This window comes from Hyaena hyaena, unplaced genomic scaffold, assembly GCF_003009895.1.
Source record: "Hyaena hyaena isolate Hyena2069 unplaced genomic scaffold, ASM300989v1 scaffold_443, whole genome shotgun sequence".
Taxonomy (NCBI): domain Eukaryota; kingdom Metazoa; phylum Chordata; class Mammalia; order Carnivora; family Hyaenidae; genus Hyaena; species Hyaena hyaena.
The window spans coordinates 636,448-657,371 of record NW_024081075.1 but is presented as its reverse complement, the minus strand read 5'-3'; the positions used below and the strand labels follow the sequence as shown (position 1 = coordinate 657,371).

General features: G+C 55.1%; 1 protein-coding gene and 1 pseudogene across 3 annotated transcripts in view; both read left to right on the top strand.

Annotated features, from left to right (window-relative positions):
* Positions 1-20,924, top strand: part of NPHP4 (nephrocystin 4) — a 106,599-nt gene that overhangs the window by 33,262 nt on the left and 52,413 nt on the right. For all 3 annotated transcript variants that reach the window (XM_039253247.1, XM_039253246.1, XM_039253249.1), the window contains exons 7-10: positions 5,011-5,147; positions 6,933-7,117; positions 7,777-7,903; positions 18,443-18,625. In XM_039253247.1, coding sequence (XP_039109178.1) covers positions 5,011-5,147; positions 6,933-7,117; positions 7,777-7,903; positions 18,443-18,625 — 632 coding nt within the window. The remainder of the gene's footprint in view (positions 1-5,010; positions 5,148-6,932; positions 7,118-7,776; positions 7,904-18,442; positions 18,626-20,924) is intronic.
* Positions 10,418-10,791, top strand: LOC120245978 (annotated as a pseudogene).

The window sequence follows — 20,924 nt, the reverse complement described above, 5'->3', positions numbered from 1 at the left end:
AGCCTCTGATGCTGCATTTTCTCCATAAAATGGGGACATTCTTGGGATCTTCTCGGAGATGCATTTGGGGAGGAAGAGAAGGGGCCAGGGGAGCCCAGTGCTGAGGACTTAGGAAGCGCTCAGCCAAGGACCTGCTGTGCTTTCTCCATGGGATGCTGTCCTCTGCCGTGGCCGCCCTGTGGCCTCATCTGTGGTACAGCATCCACCGAGGCCCGCTCTGCTGAGAGCCCTTCTCTGGAGCCCGTGCCTTCCACAAGACATGGCCGGTGCCACCAGCCCCATCCCCTGGGTCCCTCAGGATCTGGAAGGTTCTACCAGTGCAGATGTAGCTCCTCCACCCGGTGTCCGGGTGGAGGAGCCTTCCCTCCTGCCCCTCCCCCCCGCGGTGTGTGGGATGCTCTTCCTCACGTAGGAGACCATGTCGTGGCTCTTTTCGCTGCTGCTGTTGGCCCTTGTCATGGGGAGGCTGTGCGGAGCCTGCTTCCTGCTGGTTGGGGTCTCTTCCAGAAGCGCTGGTCTCTGCCACCTTCCCGACACCTGGGACCTGTGCCTGCTGACGCACTGTCACCCCTCGAGCCGTGGTGCCACGAGGACTCGTCCCCGGGAAATCCATCCGGGAGATGGCCTTGGCCCACCACGGTTTTAGTCTGTTTTAGTTCACGTATGCGGGTGACTGGTGAGGGTGAGTGGGTTCTGTGGGACGGGCTGTGGCAGCAGCACGCAGTGTGAGTCTGTCCGTCCGTCTCTGTAAGGGCTGGGTCGGCCGGCACCCCTCGTCCCGTCCTGGTGACTCCCAGACTCTGCATTTGCGAATCCACTCATTCCCTGAGGTCCTCACGGTGCCTCCTGGCCGATCGTGGATGTGTGCTCAGCAGCTGGAGTGTTTGAGTGTTCCCCCACCCGTGCCTGTGAGCCGGGCGGCCTCGGGCAAGTCACTGGCTCGTCTGAGCCTCGTCTGCCTTTAGTGAGGGAGAGAATAGACTCTCCCGGATGAGCCGTGCCGAGGACTTAGCTTACAGTCTGGTGAGATATGCATGCACACGTGTGTGCCTTTTCCTGGGAGCCCGTGGCTCCGAGTTCGTGGCTCTTCTCTGGAGCCCAGTGCGGATGGCGTTAGCTCATTCCCTGGAGCACCATCACGGGGTGGGCGCGGTCACCTTGCTCTCACAGCTGTGGAGGCCGAGGATTAGAAACAGATTGGCACCCGGGCCCCAGGCCCGGAGCGTGTGTAACCACCCCGGTCCTCCCTGGTTTCAGGAGACGTGCAGTTCATTCCATGGGAATGACCGTGCTGGAGACGCACCCAGCCCTCCCCGGCGGCGGAGGTGCCGGCTCAGGGAGACGGAGGCGCCGCTGCCAGCCTGTCCTCTTCCTGCTGACGGGCCCTGGTTTGGTGAGCGTCCCCTGTGCTTCGCAGGTGCAGCCCCGCCGGAGCCCCGCCCGCCGCCACCCGCTGCATCTGGGACGTGGCTCCGAGGCTGCTGCGGGCTGCTGGTGGCCGGCCCGTCCTGGGCCCGTTGTCACCGTCACGGTGTCACCTGGGGCCGTGGCGCTCTGGTGTCGCTGCCGGTATGCCTCTCCGCCGAGCCCTTCTGTCTCCCGGTCGCCGGGGCCTTTCTGCCGAGCAGCTTGGCCCTCATGCTCTGAGAGGCCACTGGGCACGTGGCTCTTTCCTAACTGTGATGCCCCAGGCGGGGACCAGGGCATCGAGTCCGGTCTTGCTTCCGTTGCGTTGCAGCCTGCAGACAGTGGGCTGGCAGGCTTGACTTTCCACCGTCACGGGTGCTTCTGGAATCCTCGGAGGATTCCCCGGAGGGAGGGGGAGGGGGCGTGGTGGGCGGGCCGTGGGGCTTCCCCTTCGTGTTTCTGCAGGAAATGGGACTTACCATGTGGGAGAGGCGGGCACTGAGTGTTCGGTACGTTACTCACCATTCCTGGAAGGTGACCCACGGGTGGTGGTGTGCGGGGTGGAGGGGCCCTTCCTCACTGTACAGGGTCGTCAGGTGAGAGGGCGCTGGGCACAGTTGCTCGCCCCCCCCCCCCCCCCCCCCCCCCACCGCCGGGTGCCTGGGACCAGTGACCAGAGCGCAGGCGGGGGCAGGGTGAGGTGGTCCTTCTGCATCAAAGCCCTCGAGATGGGGGGGGGGCTCGCCAGGAGCTCGAGGGCCACTGCCGCCCCCCGGGAACCCTCGAGACTGCCCGTGGAGACCTGGACTCCCGTTCCTGGCCAGATGCGTTGGCCAACAGTGCAGCCACGGTCAAGAGCAGACGGATTACTCGGTGACCCGCAAAGCGGCTGTTTGTGCTCTGAGGCAGCGAGCGTGCACGGCGGCGCGTCCCTTTGGCTGAGGGTGGGGCAGGGGTGCCGGCCGTGTCCTGGAGGTGCCACGGGGCTGCGAGAGGAGTGGGCCTGTTTGCCCTCTGTGTGGGTGAGTGACTAACGTGCACTTGCCCGCTGCGTGACGGGACCACGGAGCCCCCAGAGATAACAGGCTTGCCGCTACGCCCTCCTCCTTTTTCTCAACTCCCCCCGCGTCCGTGCTCTCGCTTCCTGGTCTGCGTCGCTGCTGGCGCTCCGCTGGGTCACCCGGGCACCACCTGCCCAGGGCCGAGCGGCCAGGGAGTGGTCCCTGCGCCTCCTCTCTGTGCTTCCGGAGGGCCGTGGCCTCCCTGCCTCGTCTTCCCTGAGACCCTCCGTGAGCAATCCTGTGTGGCCCGTCGGCCCGTCAGCGTGTGGGGGGCGCCCCGTGGCTGTGCTTTCGCCTCCTGGGAGCAGGCTGTGCAGGCGTCCGCTTCCTCCTCCCCTGACGGAAGGTCTCCATTCAGGATGTGCGTCAGACACTTGCTGGGCCATTTCATGAAAAGTTGCACTTGAAAGCAGAATTGTGGTAGAGTCGATGTGGCATACAATTTGCCATTTTCACAGTTTAAAATGTGCAATTGGGCAGCATGAAGTCCATTCATGCTGCTGCGTACCCACCCCCACCATCTGCTACCAGAACTTTTTCATCTATACTCTCCATCCCTGGCCCCTGGCCCCTGGCGCCCTCCCTTCTGCTTTCTGTCTCTTACTTTAACTATTTCAAGCACTTTGCATGAGTGGGATCACCCAGTATCCACCCTTTTTGTGACCATCTTATTTCATTTAGCATAACATCTTCAAGGTTCATCCGCATGGCGGAATTTCTTTTCCTTTTAAGGCTGAAGAATATTCCACGTATGGATTGACCACATTTTTCTTATCCGTTCATCTGGTGATGGACACTGGGGTTGTTTTTACCTCCTGGCCATTGTGAGTAATTATACCTGCACTTTTATTGGGTTCTGACTCATCAGCTGACCGGCGTTAGATATCTTTTTAAAAAAAACTTTTTTTAAATATTTTATTTTTTTTTTCTGAAAGAGAGAGAGAGAGAGACAGACAGACAGACAGTGTGAGCAGGGGAGGGTCAGAGAGAGAGGGAGACACAGAATCAGAAGCAGGCTCCAGACTCCAAGCTGTCAGCACAGAGCCCGACGCAGGGCTTGAACCCATGAACCGTGAGATCATGACCCTGAGCCAAAGTTGGACGCTTAACCGACTGAGCCACCCAGGCACCCCTAGATGCTTCTTTTTAAGTTACAAAGGAATGCACAGAATTTCTCAGACGCATCAAATCTAATGCATATTTGTGGTGGGGAAGGTGTAGAAAAACTAAAGGAGGAAATGAAGTGATCTGTGATTACTGCCCCTAGATTTCCACGTGTCCATGTACATGCATAAGAGTTTCGAGTAGAACTGGCGTTACAGGATCTAGCGCACAGGTTTGCATGTATTATTCTCACCTACGACATTATGATTACTTTTCAGTCATTAAATAAACTGACGATATGAGTTCATTTGCGTTTTAAATGGACGCCCAGTAATTTACTCAGCATTCCCCCACCAGTGAGCGCTAAGTTGTTTCTTTTTTTTTTTCTGTTATAAATCATGTTTCGTGAGTATTCTCGCACATAAAACTTTGCTTCCATGTTTGATTACTTTTGCTGAATAAGGTGAAGACGTGGAATCCCTGGGGCAGAGGGCGGCTGTGGGTGTTTTTAAGGGTTTTAGTACACACGGGGGCGACAACGAAGTCACATTTACCTGATTTACCCTTCGCAGGATGTCGGAGGGATCTCGCTGCACTCTCCTCCGCCAGTCCCACTTCAGTTGTTTTCTTTCTCTGACTTTGGAATTGGCTCTTAAAGTCTGACTCTGCACCTTAACACTTACTTGTGGAAGCTTGGGAAGAGACAGGGCAGCTGGGCCAGAAGGTTGGGTGCGGGAGGCGCGGAGCCTGGTTCGTGGGCTCGCGGGGAAGCGGTGGGCTTGGCCTTCATCCTGCTGCTGTGGTCTTCGCGCCAGGGCCCAGAGGGGAGGGCTCTGCACACTTCCGACCCCGCCCCTCGCGGCTGGGGGTATATGCCCCTGCTCTGAGCCGGGCACCAAGCTGGATGCCAGGAGCCGGTGTCCCCTCTGTCCTCACGGAGCTCAGAGTCTGGGGCTGCTTCCCGACCGGGACGGGGGCTCATCGCTGGTGGTGGCAGCCCAGACGGTGTTTTCGCTTGTTGCCTTAATGTGCTCATGAGTATTTCTACATATTTCCAAATGGTCCAAGGTAAATGTACAGAAATAAGGAACGGCATCGTTGGCTGTGTTCTCGTTGGAGAGGAAGTCAGTGATAAAGGAAAGCAAGCTGATAGGAACAGATGTTAGCCTGCGTTCTGTGATCTGGGCTCTACAGTATGTGTGCCCGGAGGAGGGTGGGGGGCGGAATCGAGGTGTAAACGCAATCCGGGCTTGTTTGATCAGCTCGGTTCCTCTGTGTGAACGGAGGTGGGTTCTGATTCCGTGTGAGTGCTGTGCCCACCGTTTCTCCTCCGCCCAGAGGGCCCAGCCCCGTGGCCTGGCCCTGGTGGGGGGAACTGTGGGTGTACCCGGTGGTCTTCTCCCCACAGATTCTCTACACCAGCCCCCCCTTGTTTCAGGGGACGCCCTCCGAAAGCCTCGCCTTCAGAAGTCTGTCACGTGGGACTTGGATGATTTGTTCTTCTCGCTCTATCCTTCCCTGGAGAAGTTTGAGGAAGAGCTTCTGGAATTCCTCATCAGCGATCACTTCGGGGAGGTACGGTCTTCTCTCAGGGAACCTCATCTGATCAGTCGAGACGCGGGCAGGGCAGAGAGGGGGGCTGCCGGCCTCTGATGCCACCAGGGCAGACAGCCCAGCCCCTGGTGACACGGGCCTGTGGGCTCCCTCTCTGTGGCCGAAGAGGGACACGTAGCCTGTCATCCTAACTTCAGTGTGACGAAGGTGCCGTTGCGGTTTTGTTATATCTTAAAACGGTCTTTGTTTAAAAGTAAATGAAACCTCCAAACGAGCACAGGGAAACCAGGAAAACATTCTGCATTTACAAAGGACATTTTCGAGACACTTGGCTCATTCCAAGGAGACTGGAAATCTGTCATTTTGTCCCAGCAGAGCCGCGTTCTGTGAAAGGGGCTTCCTCTCAGTGACTGGTTCTGCCCGCCCGTGTGACACGTGCCCATGAACTCCAGGGGGTCACGGGCCACCGCTCGTCCCTATGGTGACCTTTGGACACGCAGCTCACGTCCCTGGACGTTCCGCGTCCAGGCCCTCACGCGGCGCCTGTCAGGCTCCTGTCCCTGTGCACACCCGGCGGTCCTGACGGGCCCCTGAGGGTGCTGCCGAGGCCTCAGCCCCTCCCGCCCCCGCTCCTTTCTCCGGGTGCTCCGTGGCCCCGAGAGCCCCTGCTGTCCTCACCTGTCTGCTCCTCTGTCGGCGTCCCCTCTGGGGAGGGGCACCCGGAGGACGGGGACAAGGTTGGTTCGGCCCTGGGACAGCGGGTGGTGCCACCGCGGGTGCCCACCCCGCCCGCTGTGCCGGTGGAGCGCACACGAGTGAGATGGACTGTCGTGCCCCCTACCCGTTCTTGAGAAGGTGCCTCCCTGTGATGTGTCGCATGAAACACAGGCAGAGAACAGGATGGAAACAGCAGCGCATGTTTTCTTGCTGCGGCTCCTGCTGCGTTCCTGTCGCTCGGGATCGCACGGGGGTAGAGAGGCTTGAGGAGTATCATCGTGGAGTTTTATGCATTCCCATAAAAATCACTTTATTTTGTGGTGTTACCGCTTTGTGGTTTTGTTCCTGCCCGACTGGCAGGTCCTCTGTTCCCTCCGTCGCTTTATTTTCATCACTCGGAGACTAATAGCCTGAGTTTAGGTCCATTCAGCTTGATTAATGGGCAGGGAAGAAAACCTGAAAATGCAGGGATCATTTTGCAACGATCACACAATTTAATAAATAGTAATAGCCTGCAGGCCTATCCTTGCTCATTTGTTAAAGTGCCTGTACATTTTTTGTTCAGATGAAACACGTTAATATCCAGCGATCACTTTGGGGCCGAGTCTGTGTTTATTGGTTTATGACTCACCGTGTGAATATGCTGCCCGTTCTGGCTGCCCCTTGTGCCCCGAGTCTCCAGAGCCTGCGTCTCGGGGAGGCCAGGGGCACCTGGGGGGCGGTGGGCTCCTGCACCTTGGGGCTTGGGGCCCTGCTTGCTCGCTTGGTGCCTTGATGATGAGCTCAGCCGTGGAAGCCTGAGCAAGAGTTCGATGATTCAGGCACCCTTGGGGTGGGGAGGGTGTTGGGGTGTATTGCTCCCAGATGGCTGTCCTTGGCAAGAACCTGAAGCCACCTAGAAAATGCCCCAAGGCTGGCGCTTTGGTGGCGTTATTTGCCTGTCATTTGCTCGCACTTGTGTTTGCTCAGCACTGTGTGATCTGGAAACGCCTGCGGCTCCTGTTAGGCCTTCTTCCCTCCGCTTGCCCCTCCCCCGGGAGGTTCTGCCCTCCTGCCCAGGCTCACTCTGTCTCACGTGTGCTTTTCCAGAAGGGCATTCCGCTGGACGGCGGCGGCGCGCTGGAGATACTGGAGCGGCGCCTGCATGTGGGTGTGCACAACGGCCTGGGCTTCGTGCAGAGGCCCCAGGTCGTGGTGCTGGTGCCCGAGATGGACGTGGCCCTGACGCGCTCTGCCAGCTTCAGCAGGAAGGTCGGCTCCTCCTCAAAGGCCAGGTACTCTCCCCAGGGCCGCGAGGGCCACTCCTGTGGAAGCAGGAGGTGTGAGTGTGCACGTAACCCGGGACCAAAGCAAAATGCAATTGCTTTTGCACGTGAAGTATGCGCTCATCCGCCTGGCGTTCTTCCCCGGGTGCCCTGTTTTGTCTTGCCCCTTGTCCCCCTTGGGAGCAGACCTCGGTGTTGTTAGCCTGAGAACGTCTGGGTTTGTGCTGCTACAGATGGCTCTGGCCGTGGCTGCCGAGGGTCTGAGGAGGCCCTGGCACACCTTCCCCAGCTGTGCCTGTGACCGTTTCTCCCGCGGTGGAGAGGCGGCAGGCAGTCCGTGCTTCCCAAGTCAGAATCCCAGACCTCTCCGAGGGGCGCCGCGTGTGAGTCCGGGCAGAGGCCGGCCTAGAGGACGCAGCACCCTGGAGACGCGGCCGTGTCACTCCAGCCTCCTCACATAAGCTGTGCCGGCTCTGGAAGAGTGTTGACGGAGGCACCTAAAAAGGCTCTGGTTTGGGAACTGCCTTGAGGCCCGGACACGCAGAAGAGCTCAGCGGCGTTGCTGGGGGTGGGGGCGGGCACTCTCTGCACAGGCAGTGCCCGGCGCCCAGGTGGGTGTGGGCAGCAGGGGTGCAGCGTGACGTGCTTCTGCTCTGTTCTTGACCCAGCTCTGGAAACCAGGCTCTGGTTTTGAGAAGCCACCTCCGACTCCCCGAGCTGGTCCGTCACCCTGCGTTCGCCGTCATCTTCCAGCTGGAGTACGTGTTCAGCAGCCCTTCCGGAGTGGATGGCAAGGTGAGCCCCGGCCCTGGGCTCTGCGTCCTGAGGATCCGCAAGGTCACCACTATTGTTGTTTCCATAATATTAGCAGCGTGGGGGACAAGTGTAGAACGTGGTCACGAGCGTAGAAAACGCCTCTTCCGAGTGACGGGCTGTCATTTCCCGTCTGCGGTAATAGTGTGTTGCGTCGGCCGATGGTAATAGCGCAGCAGTGTGCACGCTCATAGCATTAATTCACAATTACTGATCGATACAAAGTTGGAAAATGAGTCTCTTTTAATGCATTTTTCGTACGATATTAAGTACAGTGAAGCTTGAATCTGCACAAGTGATACGTGTCTTACAGTGAACTTGACATGTGCCTGGATCATAACTAAGCACCGGGCTTTGGAGGGTTCGGCCGGAAGAAGTACAGTCGACCCCTGAGCAACACAGGGTCTTCTTTTAACAGGTGTTTTTCGGTAAATACAGTCGAGTACTGAAGTGTAGTTTTTTCTTAGGATTTTCTTAATGGCATTTTTTAATTTCAGCCGGCTTTACTGTAAGAACACAGCGTATAATACGTATGCATACAAAATACGTGTTAGTCGATTGTTTCTGTTACTGGCAAAGCTTTTGGTCAACTGTAGGCTTTTGGCAGTTACGTTTTTGGAGACTCAAAAGTTCCACGCAGGTTTTGACGTGGGGGGGTCGGTGCCCGCACCCCGCATTATTCAAGGTTCACCATAGAGCAGATGGGCATGATTTACATTGCCGAGGTCGATTCTTTGGAAAACCCAAATCCTGCCATACCGAAGGTTCCACTTTCTATCTGTAAAAGCAGATGTCAATTTAACAAGTAAGTCGAGAATAAAGAAAGGACGGCCCGGCACCTTCCGTGGTGGCTGGTCTGCCCGCATTGCTGCGCAGCTGATGGAGGAGCAGGACTGGGCAGCCCTGGGGTGAGCCTCGGGAAGGGGCCATCCTCTGCCGTCCCTACCTCAGACCAGTACAGTCGAGAGTCCCGATCCGGTGAGCAGGGGTTCAGGTTATAGCTGGACACGCGGTCACGCTGTGTCCGTTCCCAGCTCTGCTTTTCTTTATTTATTACCAGCAACTGTATCTAAGGTGCAGCCGTGTATGAACCTGCCTGGCTGTGTGTGGGGGGTACCGCGGGCGTGGGGGGGTTCTGCCGGGAGGGAGGGCCTTCTGGGGCTGGAACCCCAGAGCTGCCCTTGGGAGGACGTGGGTGGGGGGAGATGTGGCACCCTTGGTGTCCCATTTATGTGTAGATGCTGATTAAGTTCATACAGCGTAACAATGTAACATACAGTGTCACATACAGTGTCACATGTCACTCTTGATTTGCTTGCAAACCCCTATGCAGAGCGATGGGTCCCACCTGATACTTTATTTTGTTAACTCTTCGTGGAAATGCTTAACCAGAGTCAGGTGGTAGGATGTGGCCGGGGCCCCATGTGATCCGGCTCAGCCTGGGAGGACAGGCCGTGGGCAGCGCAGCCCGGGACCCTCTCTGGGCTGTCCTCGGGCGCCCCCTGGGACCCTCTCTGGGCCATCCTGGGGCGCCCCCTGGGACCCTCTCTGGGCCGTCCTGGGGTACACTCCACCTGCGGGTCTCCCCCTTCTCTCCCCATGTTAGAGCTCCGCACGGCGGGCGCTCCAGACATGAACTGAGGCACACGGCAAATGGTGGAGGGAGCCAGGCGGCCCGGCGGTGTCATACCTGAGTGTGCTGCCCTCTGCTGTCTGTACCTCCCGACAGCCCACTTTGATTTATTTTCAAGCAAATTCCAGTCACGATCTGCTTTCATTCCTGTGAACACGGTGGCGCGTACATTCTTCCCTTCCTTCAGCCCTTTCGTGTGGAAGATTTCCTATATGAAGGCAGAGAGAAGCCTGTGGTGGACCCAGAAGTCGCCTCCTCACGGCCAGACCTGTGGGTCCCAGGCGGCCCGTCGCCGCCTCTGTGAACGGTTCGGTACATGTCTCCTAACCGTGGGGCTTAGACACACGGCTGCAGCACTGCCAGCGCGCCTGAAAACCCAGCGCAGGTTCCTCCGGCATCACCCGGGGCCCAGGCAGCCTGTGCGCTTTCCTCAAGTCCTTTCTCGAATCAGAAATAGATGAGCCAAGAAGCTACCCGTACTTTTCTCTGGAAAATGGTTTCTGAAGCCGGTCTTCCTGCACGACTGGGGCAGCCAGGGCCTCCCTCACGGATGCCGCCTTTGGTGCCACGACCTGTCGTCAGGATGGCCTTGCCGTGTCCCTCATGCTCCACGTTCCATTAGTCCTGAGGCATCGGAGTATCAGGCTCCGCGCTTCGGACCGGGAGCTGAGGGCCTCCGTCTCCTGTGGCCCTTTGTGGGATGGGTCATTTTTACCTGGTTTCTCCGGATGTGGGGACACCATCTGGGCTGCAGTGTCTCCAGTTCACACCCCGTCACCTGCGTCTGAGGGACGTTTTTGGCCCTGAGTGTTTTATTCGGTCATTAAAAACCAACTACCTCCCTTTCTGCCTCTGCTGCTGCCATGGCGCCCGTAAAACTTGTGGTGAAGGGGGACCAAAAAAAAAGAAACAAGTCCTGAAGTTTCCCCTGGCCCGCACGGAATCATGGATGCCGCCGAGTTTGAGCAGCTTCTTCAAGAGAGAGTCAAAGTGAATGGAAAGGCTGGCAATCTCGGTGGAGGGGCCGTAACCATCGAAAGGAGCAAGAGCAAGATTACTGTAACTTCTGAGGTGCCTTTTCCTAAAGGTAGGAAAGGTGAAATAGCTCACCAAACAATATCTGAAGAAGAATAATCTGCGTGATTGGTTGTGCATAGGTGCTGACAGCAGAGAGAGTTACGAATGGCGTTACTTCCCGATAAACCAAGAGGAGGAAGAGGAGGAAGATGAAGATTAAAACTCCTTAATCTGAAATAGTTTGTATGAGTTCTTGAATAAAACTGGGGAACCAAGAAAATAAATAAAATAAAATAAAAGCAAACTAGAGACATGGTTTTGAGAAGACACGCCCCTTGGTGCTGGTCTGCCGTGGAATTTTGCGACCTGTATTTGGTCGGCACGACTACAGCCTGTGTGCTTGGTCTCTGGGCCGGAGGGGTGCTTCTTCCCACCCACACAGCTTCCTGCCCGGGGATTTGAGTGCGTGGGGACAGCATGTCCGCAAGAGGCGGCGCATTTTGTTTTTTTTTTTTTAAAGCATTTTTTTTTTTTTAATTTCTAGGAGAGAGAGAGAGAGAGTGTAAGCAGGGGAGGGTCAGAGAGAGAGGGAGATACAGACTCTGAAATAGGCTCCATCCAGGCTCCGAGCTGGCAGTCAGCACAGAGCCCGACGCGGGGCTTGAACCCATGAACCGCGAGATCATGACCTAAGCGAAAGTCGGACGCTTAACCGACTAAGCCACCCAGGCGCCCCAAGAGGCGGTGCATTTGAAATCCTGGCAGCTGCAGGGGTGTGGGCTCCCTTAGCGTTTGCCGAGAAAGCAGACTCCCTGAGACGGAAGAGATGGACGCATAGAAAGACAGCAGCTGCAAAGATGATCAGGCCCAGGTCCTTTGCTGTGTTTTGTCAGACGTACAAGCCCCCACAGGAGTGGCTGCCTGGGGTCAAAACAGTCCTTCTTTTGGGAGCCACGTAGCAAAATAGCTCCCACCTCTAGAAGGTGAGCTGATCTGTTGTTTATGTACTGGCTGGTTCTCTGGACAAAACAAGTCCCTGCAACAGAGATCTGGGTGCTCGCTAGGGATCTGGGGCTCCTCAGAGCTGAATATTTTCACGATCCGTATTGGGCATGTATGGATCGTGCCTTGATTTATCCTGAAGATGGCGTGAATTTCCACTTTTAGAACTCAGAAATAGAGGCGGGTTGAGGGTTCCCTGGAAGTGTTTCAGGATGACCTGGGTCATGGTCCCTCGCGGCGAGCCAGTGTCCCAGCGCCACCGTGGCGCCTGCCTGGTGGCAGGAGCTAACATGGTGCGGCGGCCGGGGAAAAGCATGGGGGTTCCTCAAAAAATTAAAAATCGAATTTCCATGTGATCCAGTAATTCTGCTTCTGGGTAAATACCCAAAGGAATGAAAGGAGGGCCTTGAAGGGACCCATGTGTTCCCATGTTCGTATTAGCATGACTCACAATAGTGTTCGAGTCCATTGCCTACTTTCGAGTCGTGTGGTTTCTTGTATTGTTGCAGAGTTTAGGAGTTCTCTCCGTGTCCTGGTGTTGATCTTTAGCGTGGTTTGCAGATTTGTTTTTTCATTTTGCTGTGGGAGGGCTTTTCCAGCTAATAAATAAAACTGCTCTTAGCATGCTTGGGCGAGTCTTTGTGGATGTAGTTTTCGTTTCTTTTTGGCGAATGCCGTGGAGCCGAGTTCTGGGTCCTGGGTAGATAGAGGTGACCTTTCAAAGCAATGTGTCTTTTTCCAAAGCAGCCGTCCCAGCGCTGTTTGGAAATTACAGTTGTTCGACCTCGTCACCAGCTTCTGGTTTCGTCTGTCTTTTTAATTTCAGCCTTTCTTAGTGGGCGTGACTTTGCCTTTCCTTGATGACCAGTGATGAGTCCTTGTCCCTGTGCGGGTTGGCCACTCCCAGTCGTCATTTGTGAAGTGGCTGTTCCATCGTTTGGGATCATGTGTCTTTCGTATTATTGGTTAAATAGAAGTCTTACGTATTTTTGCTGAAAGTCTTCTGTCAGATACACTGACTGTGAATATGTTCTCACAGTCTGTCACTTGCCTTTCCATATTCTTAACGCTGTTCTTGGGAAAAAAAGGCACTGTAGGACTTTATGTAATTTCTTTGAAAACTTTTTATTTGGATGCTAAAGAAAATCCCAAAGCCTCCATATGTGCCTTGGTCCCTAACGTTGGAGCCCAGAGCACTGAATATCCCAGAATGCCGTGCATTTCAGCACACCAGGAGAAGGTGGGCGTGGGCAGTGCCAGCCAGCCACTGTACCCACCCACGCCTGCCCGCTGAGTTCCATGCTAGAGAAAATACTCTCCTGTGGTCGCCCCTTAAAAAGATCAGGAATGTACCCCAAACCTGTTGGCCTGCTACGAAACTCTCCCTGTAATTTTTTGTTTTAAATTACATTTCAGTCGTCCCTGGTGCTTAGGAAAACAAATTTCATACATGTTTCACTTACTCTGTAGAGCAATACTTCTTTGCATTTGTCCGAAATTTATTTCTCTCTTCACTATCCACGTAGCCTTCATGCTCCAACACTAAAGTGTTCAAATACGAAGAAAAAAACAACTATTTTATTTGGACATGATTTCAAGCTTACAGACAAGTCACAAAAATACCAGGACTATTACTCTGCTCTTGCCCAGATTCAGCCGTTTATGTTTGCCACGCTTGCTTTATGTCTACTTGCTGGCTCATGTTTCCTCCCTCCCTCCTGGGGTGTGTGTGTGTGTGTGTGTGTGTGTGTGTGTGTGTGTCTGTAGATCCACGCGTATTTTCTGTGATCTGTCTGGGAATGACTTGCAGAGTCGGGAGTCGGGCCTCATGTTTGCCGGGAGCCGGGCCCGCCAGCCACCCTGCGTGCCCTCTGTGGTCTTTCTCTCCAGCATGGGGCGCCTGGTGTTGGTGTTTGTGCTTCTGGGGTCCCCTCGGCTCTGGAGCAGCTCCTCAGCCTTTCTTGGCTTTTGTGACTTTGTTTTTATAGGACAGTCTCCCTCCTTTAAGAAACATTTTAAAGTGAGGGTCCTCATGTTAGGTCTGGTGATGCTTCCTCCTGATGGAGCCGGCTCCCGCGTCCCTGCCGGGGCACTGCAGGGGTGCGGTGCGTCCCTCAGGCTCCCACGTTGGAGGTGTGGGAGGTCCCTCCCGCCTCACTGGCCTAGTTAGGTTTTTTTTTTTAAGATTTTATTTTTTTAATTTTCAAAAAAATGTTTATTTTGAGAGAGAGAAAGACCGTGTGAGTGAGGGAGGGGCAGAGAGAGAGAGAGAGAGAGAGAGAGAGAGAGGGAGAATCCCAAGCAGTCTCTGCACTGTCAGCACAGAGCCCAGCATGGGGCTTGAACCCACGAACCGTGAGATCATGACCTGAGCCGAAAACAAGAGTCAGACACCCAATTGACTGAGTCACCCAAGTGCCTCTAAAGATTATATTTTTTAAGTAATCTCTACCCACAGTGTGGGCCTTGAACCCATGACCCCGAGATTGAGTCGTACACTTGACCGACGGAGCCACCCTGGCACCCCTGGTCAGGTACTGTGTGATGTCCCCACTGGAGAGTTGCTGTCTTCTTCCTTGTAGCTGATAAGCAATCTGTGGGGAGACCCTTTAAGCCCCATAGACCTATGCCCCTCAGCTCGCCGTCCCCTGGAGCTGGCGTCTGCTGCCTCTTCGAGTGAGGGTTTCCAGCTCCCGACTGGGATGGACTCAAGGTCACCTTTAAAAAAACCCAAACCGCCGTCCCTGCTTATTTTGGTGCTCAGAGTGTCCCGGAGTGTCCCTGGTGCCTGCGGGCTGTGTTCTCGTGACATCCTCGTCACGTTCTGTTGCTCAAACCATTGCCTCCTTCCTGGCATAACTGCCCCAGGCTCACCCTCTGTCTTCCCTCCTCCAGCCCCCGAGTCCACCGTTTCCGCGCGGGGCTGTGGTTTCCCATCCTTGCCACTGCCTTCTTTTTTCAATTTAAAATAATTTTTTTAATGCTTCTTTATTTTTGAGACAGAGAGCAGAGGGGAGGGGCAGAGAGAGAGGGAGACACAGAATCTGAAGCAGCTCCAGGCTCTGAGCTGTCAGCACAGAGCCCGACGCGGGGCCCAAACTCACAAACCGTGAGATCATGACCTGAGCCGAAGTCGGACGCTTAACCGACTGAGCCACCCAGGCGCCTCTAAAATGTAGATTTTAAACAGCTGGACAGTTGCTTATTACATGTATTCATATTGATTTCTGTGTAGCTGTTGTAAATAGGACTTTTTCTTCCATTGCACCTTTTCACCACTGTGGGTGTTTTCTTTCTGAAGAGTCATTTACAGACCTACCAGCAGTTCACATGGCTCTTAACGTATACCACACTGGTTTTAAAATAGAACTGTATTTTGAGGTGAGTCCCACTGTAAGGAGTGCGCAGAGGGGTCTGGGTCCCTTTCCCATCATCCCCGGGAGGAAGCCCATCTCTGGATGAGCAGAGGCTGCAGAAAATCACCCTCATGAAATAACATGAACTTTTTACCTGCCTCCAGGTGACTTTCGCGTTGGTCCAAGGACGGAAGCCAAGGGGACTTTGTTTATTTCTGGGGCTGCCAGAACAAATTGCCACGGACTGTGTGTATCTCAAAGCAATTGACATTTATTCTGTCACAGTCTGGAAGCCTCGGATCCGCAATCAGTTGCGCTGGGCCGAAGCCAGTGCAGGCAGGGCGGACTTCCCTTTGGAGGCTGCGGAGGACGGTCTTTCCGGCCTCTTCTGGGTTTTGGCGGCCCCTGTCTTGTGGAGCAGCTCCTGCCCTCACTGGCGCACGGCCTTCCCTCTGTATCTCCCTCCGCCTGTCTCCAGTGTCTTTCTGTCCTGCTTTCTAAGGATGCTTGTCATTGGATTTAGGTTCCTCTGGATAATCTAGATCCCCGAATTGCATAATTAATTCCATGTGTATGGACCCTTCTCCCAAATAAGGTCACAGTCATAGCGCTCAGGGCTTAGGACGTGAACATGTTTTTTTTTTGAGGCCACCATTGAGCCCCGCTCGGGGAGCCCAGATTGTGGCATTCCCAGGGGTTGGGTGCCTGTTTTTGGTTGGGGCTTTGCCTGCTGAATGTTGGTGTGGCTCTTCTGTTTCACGACAAAACTGGCTCACATTCCAAGTGTGTTCCTTTGGCCTCTCGTGTGTTGTTTGCCATTACAGTGAAAAGCCTTAGTGGGAGCAAGGTGATGTATTTTTTCTTTTCATGACATCAAACCCAGTTGGGCCGGATAAGATGTTCTAAAGTAACTGATCTTCTCCCGACCGCTAGAATTCGCCGACGGGAGGAGCCTCGTTAGGTGGACCTGCTAGACAGCTGCTATCACTGCCCACCTGTTTGGTTGCACCTGACCTTCTCTTCAGAGGCTGGGGCTGGGGGGGTTTGAGGGACGTGGGGTGGGGGACGTTCCCACCTCCCGGTGTCATACTGGCCCAGTGAGAGGGAACAGAGGCTAATAAATGGCCATTGAATTGTCACCGAGCCCTAATTGTTGCAGAAATCTTTGCAAAGGAGTGATCAGTGACTTGCTAACCATCTCCTCTTGTCCGAGCTGTTAGAAACATGAGCGAGGGAAGCTGGATGTGTGTATAACTGACAGATACGTTGTACAGAGGAGAGCTCTATTGACTGAGGACCAGGAAACCAAAGGAACCATGAAATTGGAAGATTGCGTATCAGAATCACCTGATTTGAAAGATTAAGCCAGAAGGACTTGCATGAACAGCATCAAAACTTGGATACGTATTTTATTTTATTTTTGATCCCATAATAAACTGGATTTTCTAGGAGATAGCTGTTTAGAAATGTAGCCTAGAAATGATTGGGTCTGTATAGTTTTTATAGCGGCCAGCTTTGCCAGTGCATATGTAGTAATTTTATTTTTGAAGGGCAGTGGATTTATAGCTACTTGGTACCGGCTTGCGTCATGTCATTGGCTAACGGGGTGGGGAGCCGCAGGCGTCGTCTTCGTACTTGACACGCGTGGGAGTCACACGCTTGGCTTCTTGCTTTGCTGGTTCCTTGTGCTTCCAAGATATGGATGTTTCTCTTGTTGAACTGGCAGGGACCCAAATCCCCGGTCACCCCTGTGACCAGGGCGGAGGTGGTGGGAGCCCAGCTGGTGTCTGAAGTTTGGCTCCATTGAAGGGTCAGAACAGGCCCCCCTGAAGTGAGGTCGGTCCACTTGACAGTGGGGCCTCCGGAAGAGATTAGTTAAAGACCAGAAGCTGACTCTGGACGTTTATCCCCACGTGACTGAGGATTCAGCAGGAAGGGACACCATCTGGCAAAGGAATGGTCTGGAGAGACTGGATGAGACGAATGTGCTTCCTTTCTCATGTGGCGCACCGTTCGCACCTACACTGGCTGCGGTTTGGCCTCGCAGGCCATCGAGCCACCTGCGTGGGTCTCTAGCCAGAGTCCTCTTGTGTGTGTGTGTATGTGACCTTGGACCCGAGTGCCGCCGACTCCTGACCAGGACAGGGGTGTGGCAGCCCACCTGTGTCCAGTAGGTAAGCGGGGTCCACTGGGAAACCCTGGCCGCTCCGCTGGGCGCAGCCCGTGTCAGCGGGCCCCTCGGCTCTCCTCTCCTTGGGGACGGTGTCCTTGATGTCCTTCACCATCAGACAGGGGCATGGACTTCCGTTCCTTTCCAAGAGTGTGAGGCCCTCTCCGTGCAGGCTGCCTGGGTTAGCACGTGGGGCTGCTGGTCTGGGCATCAGAGGCCCTTGGCTCCCTCCGCTGCCCAGCGACCACATGAGCCACAGTCCTCCTGGTAGACGGGCGTGGGCGGCTCTCTGCTGCCTGTGAGGAGAGCGTCAGGAGGTGGGGTGCTGTGCACGTGCTCCCGTTACCGCTGCCAGCTTCAGGGTTTGCTCCTCCCACGTCACCAGCCAGGCCGGGAGTCAGGGTGGAGAAGGTGTGGCTGCGGCCCCAGGTCTGGACTGTGTCACTGTGATGCTGGTTAGGGCCACTGCGCTCTGGGGCTGGAAAGGGCCTTCCTGGGCGCCCAGTCTGACCTACTTGCAAATGCCCCGTGGCCCCTGGTCGAGAAGTGGCCTTCCTGGGTCCCGATGGGCTGCCTCCAAGGAGCCTGTGGCACCTGCCCGTCGGGCTCGGTCGGGGCGGAGTTCCTGACCTTGCCTCCTGCCTGTCTCACTGCCCAGCTGACGAGGGGCCTCCCACCCGACCGGGGCCCGGAGTGCGGTTTTATTCTTACTTCTTAGTGGTGCCATTAAAAGACTGCTGACTCGAGCTCTCAAACTCTATTTGAGAAAATGACTTCTCCCTAATCCTAGATTTTCCTTAATGTCCCCACCGCTTTCACTTGGCCCGCGATAGAGAAGGCGGAGGAAGGACCTGGCCGACTTCCCAGGTGCACCGAGTCACATGGGTATAATGTGCCGTTCTTCATGAGCCGGGACTTTGCTGCAGAAGATGTGTGTTAAATAATCCTGAATTGAATTCCCACGTGCATCCTTCATGATTTTACAAAGTGTCCTCTCGCAAACACGAGTGTCATTGCTAGTGTTTTCCCAGTGGACTCGGGCAGCATGTGTCCAAACCTGCAGGAAGGGCCTCGTGGGAACAGGAAGGGCCAGAGGATGGTATCGGTCTTTAAAGGGAGAGCCGCCGCTGCTTTGAGCCAGAAAGGGAGGCCCGTATGGAGGAGGAGGGTGCTGGTTAGGGTGGGGGGGGGTCCTCCAGGTGGGCGGCTGCTTCCCTGCCCCCGAGCTTCTGCGTCCTGCCCTCTTCCTCTTGCACGGCCCCTGCCTGGTGGCACTGCCCCCTGGTGTTCGCGAGCCGGGTTTGCTGGTAACTGACACACCTATGGGCCCTGTCTCCCTCCAGGCAACCTCAGTCACCTCGTTGTCCAGTGTGGCGTGCATGCACATGGTCCGCTGGGCCGTTTGGAACCCCTTGCCGGAAGCCGGCTCCGGGAAGGTGGTCCTGCCTCTGCAGGGTGGGATCCGGCCCAACCCCTCCCACTGTCTCGTCTATAAAGTACCCCCAGCCCGCATGAGCTCCGAAGAGGTAAGTTGCCGAGGTACTTGCGTGGGAATGAGTCCAGAGCTTCTAGCACGCTCTTAGGTTTTCACAACCAGAAGTTGACAGATCTGTTTGTGGCTGTGACACGAGCAGAATTTCTCATGTCCTGGATCTGCCTGCTGCTGTGACCTCACCACACTGGTTTCATCCTGGGGCTTGAGATGTGCCGTTCACACACCAGTCTCCGGGGCCCGTGACCCTTATTTGTACACAGTGTGTAATGAGAGCCACTTGTATACTGTACGTGCCTTTTTGTTAAACTTTTTTTTTTTTTTAATATTATTTTTGAGAGAGAGAGAGAGAGAGAGAGAGTGAGTCAGGGAGGGTCAGAGAGAGAAGGAGACACAGAATCTGAAGCAGCTCCAGGCTCTGAGCTGTCAGCACAGAGCCCGACACGGGGCTTGAACCCACAAACTGTGAGGTCATGACCTGAGCCGAAGTCGGATGCTTAACCAACTGAGCCCCCCTGGCGCCCCCTGTACATCTTTTTAGAAAAAGACTCTTGGAATGTTTTGCCATGACAGATGGGCTTCAGGACTGTGGTTGGAGCCGGGCCGTCGGCATCCAGCCCGGCCCGTCTGTGCGACTTGTCCCTCGTGCCCGCTGGCCCCTGGCGCTCTCCGGCTCTGTGTGGCGGGCAGGCCACGGCAGGAGCTTTAAAAATCCATGTTTGGAACGACCCTGTCCCTGAACCCCAGCAGAGGAGGCAGGTAAAGGGGGCAGGGCCAGCTGAAGTGTGTGTGAGGGGTCTCGTCCCCCGCGCTCCCCCAGCCCCACCGCGGCCTCGCAGGACGGGGAGCAGGGACCTGGGGCGCTGCCGCCTGGAGCCGTCCTGCCGCCTGGGTCGGGGCAGGTGCTCTCGGTTCCGAAAACACGTTCGCCCCGTTTCAGTGGTGCGGCCGGGAACCTTCCAGAGCTCAGTTGTGTCATTTTTCTTCTGCGAAGGGGCCACCCGTGTGACTTCAGCACGTTGTCTGTGTGCTGACTCCAGCGCCAAACCTCATTTTCAGTGTTGATCTTTATGAAGCGGGAGGTGCTTCGGGGACCTGACGAGGGGCCGCTGATCGTGCAGCTCCTCTTGTGCCAGGAGCGTCTCATTACGGGGCCGCGCTTTGCCACAACCCCCCGCGGGCTAGTCTGAGCCCTCGGTATAAAATTGCCGTTAGAGACCCTGAAGCCACTGTCTCTCTCTCCCTCTCTCTCTGTGTGGGTATGCGAATGTGCTTGAATAAATATTTATTCAGTCTAATTTTAGCCTGTCATGCACTATGTCTCCTTCACTCTCTGTGAGTAAGCTGCACGGGGGGTGGGTGGGTGGGGTAAGCATTGGGAAGGGTTGACTATCCTGAGGACACAAATCCATCCAGCACCGCCATTTTGTCACAAGGAATCTCACTTCTAATTGGCGTCTCTCAGCCTCAGCACTGCTGACCCTCTGGGCCCAACAATGCTGTGCGGTGGGGGTTGTCCCGGGCGGTGGGGATGTTCGCCCCCGGCCCTTGGCCTCCTCCTTCTAGAAGCCAGGAGCCTGCCCCCAGCTGTGAGCGCAGGGTCTGCAGACGTTGCCAATGTCTCCCAGGAGCAAAACCGCACCTGGTTGAGGACCACCGCTCGGAACGTACATAATTAGCTGACATGATGGGCCCAGACTGGCCACAGACATAGTTCTGCCTCCTCTGTGTCTGTCTGTCACAGCGGTGCCGGCGTCTGGCCCGGCAGACAGCTTGCGGGCCGGGCTGTGCCTCGACTCCACCCCTACACCCGGTCATTCTTTATCATATTCATCCATTCAGCGGCTTTTTTTTTTTTTTTAATTTTTAAATTTAAAAAAATTTATTTATTTTGAGAGAGAGAGAGAGAGAGAGAGAGAGAATCCCAAGCAGGCTCTGCGCTGTCAGCACAGAGCCAGATGTGGGGCTCAAACTCAAGAACTGTGAGATCACGACTTGAGCGAAAACCAAGAGTCGGACATTCAACTGACTGAGTTACCCAGGTGCCCTGATTCAGTGAACTTTTATTGAGCACCTATGCATTTTTGGAAAAAATATCCCTCATCCCATGAACTTACAGCTAAGGGGAACTGGCAGTTATTAATCAGAGGAAAATATAAATATTGTAAACATCCCATAATTTTTGATGAAGAAAATCTGAGGGATTGTGTTATGATTATTTCAGTGTTGTTCACTGTGAAGGTAAGCACAGCGTATTATGATTATGTCTTCTTTCCTAAACAACTCTTGTAATTTTCCTATGAGCAAATAATTGTCTTTTTAATAGAAATGTC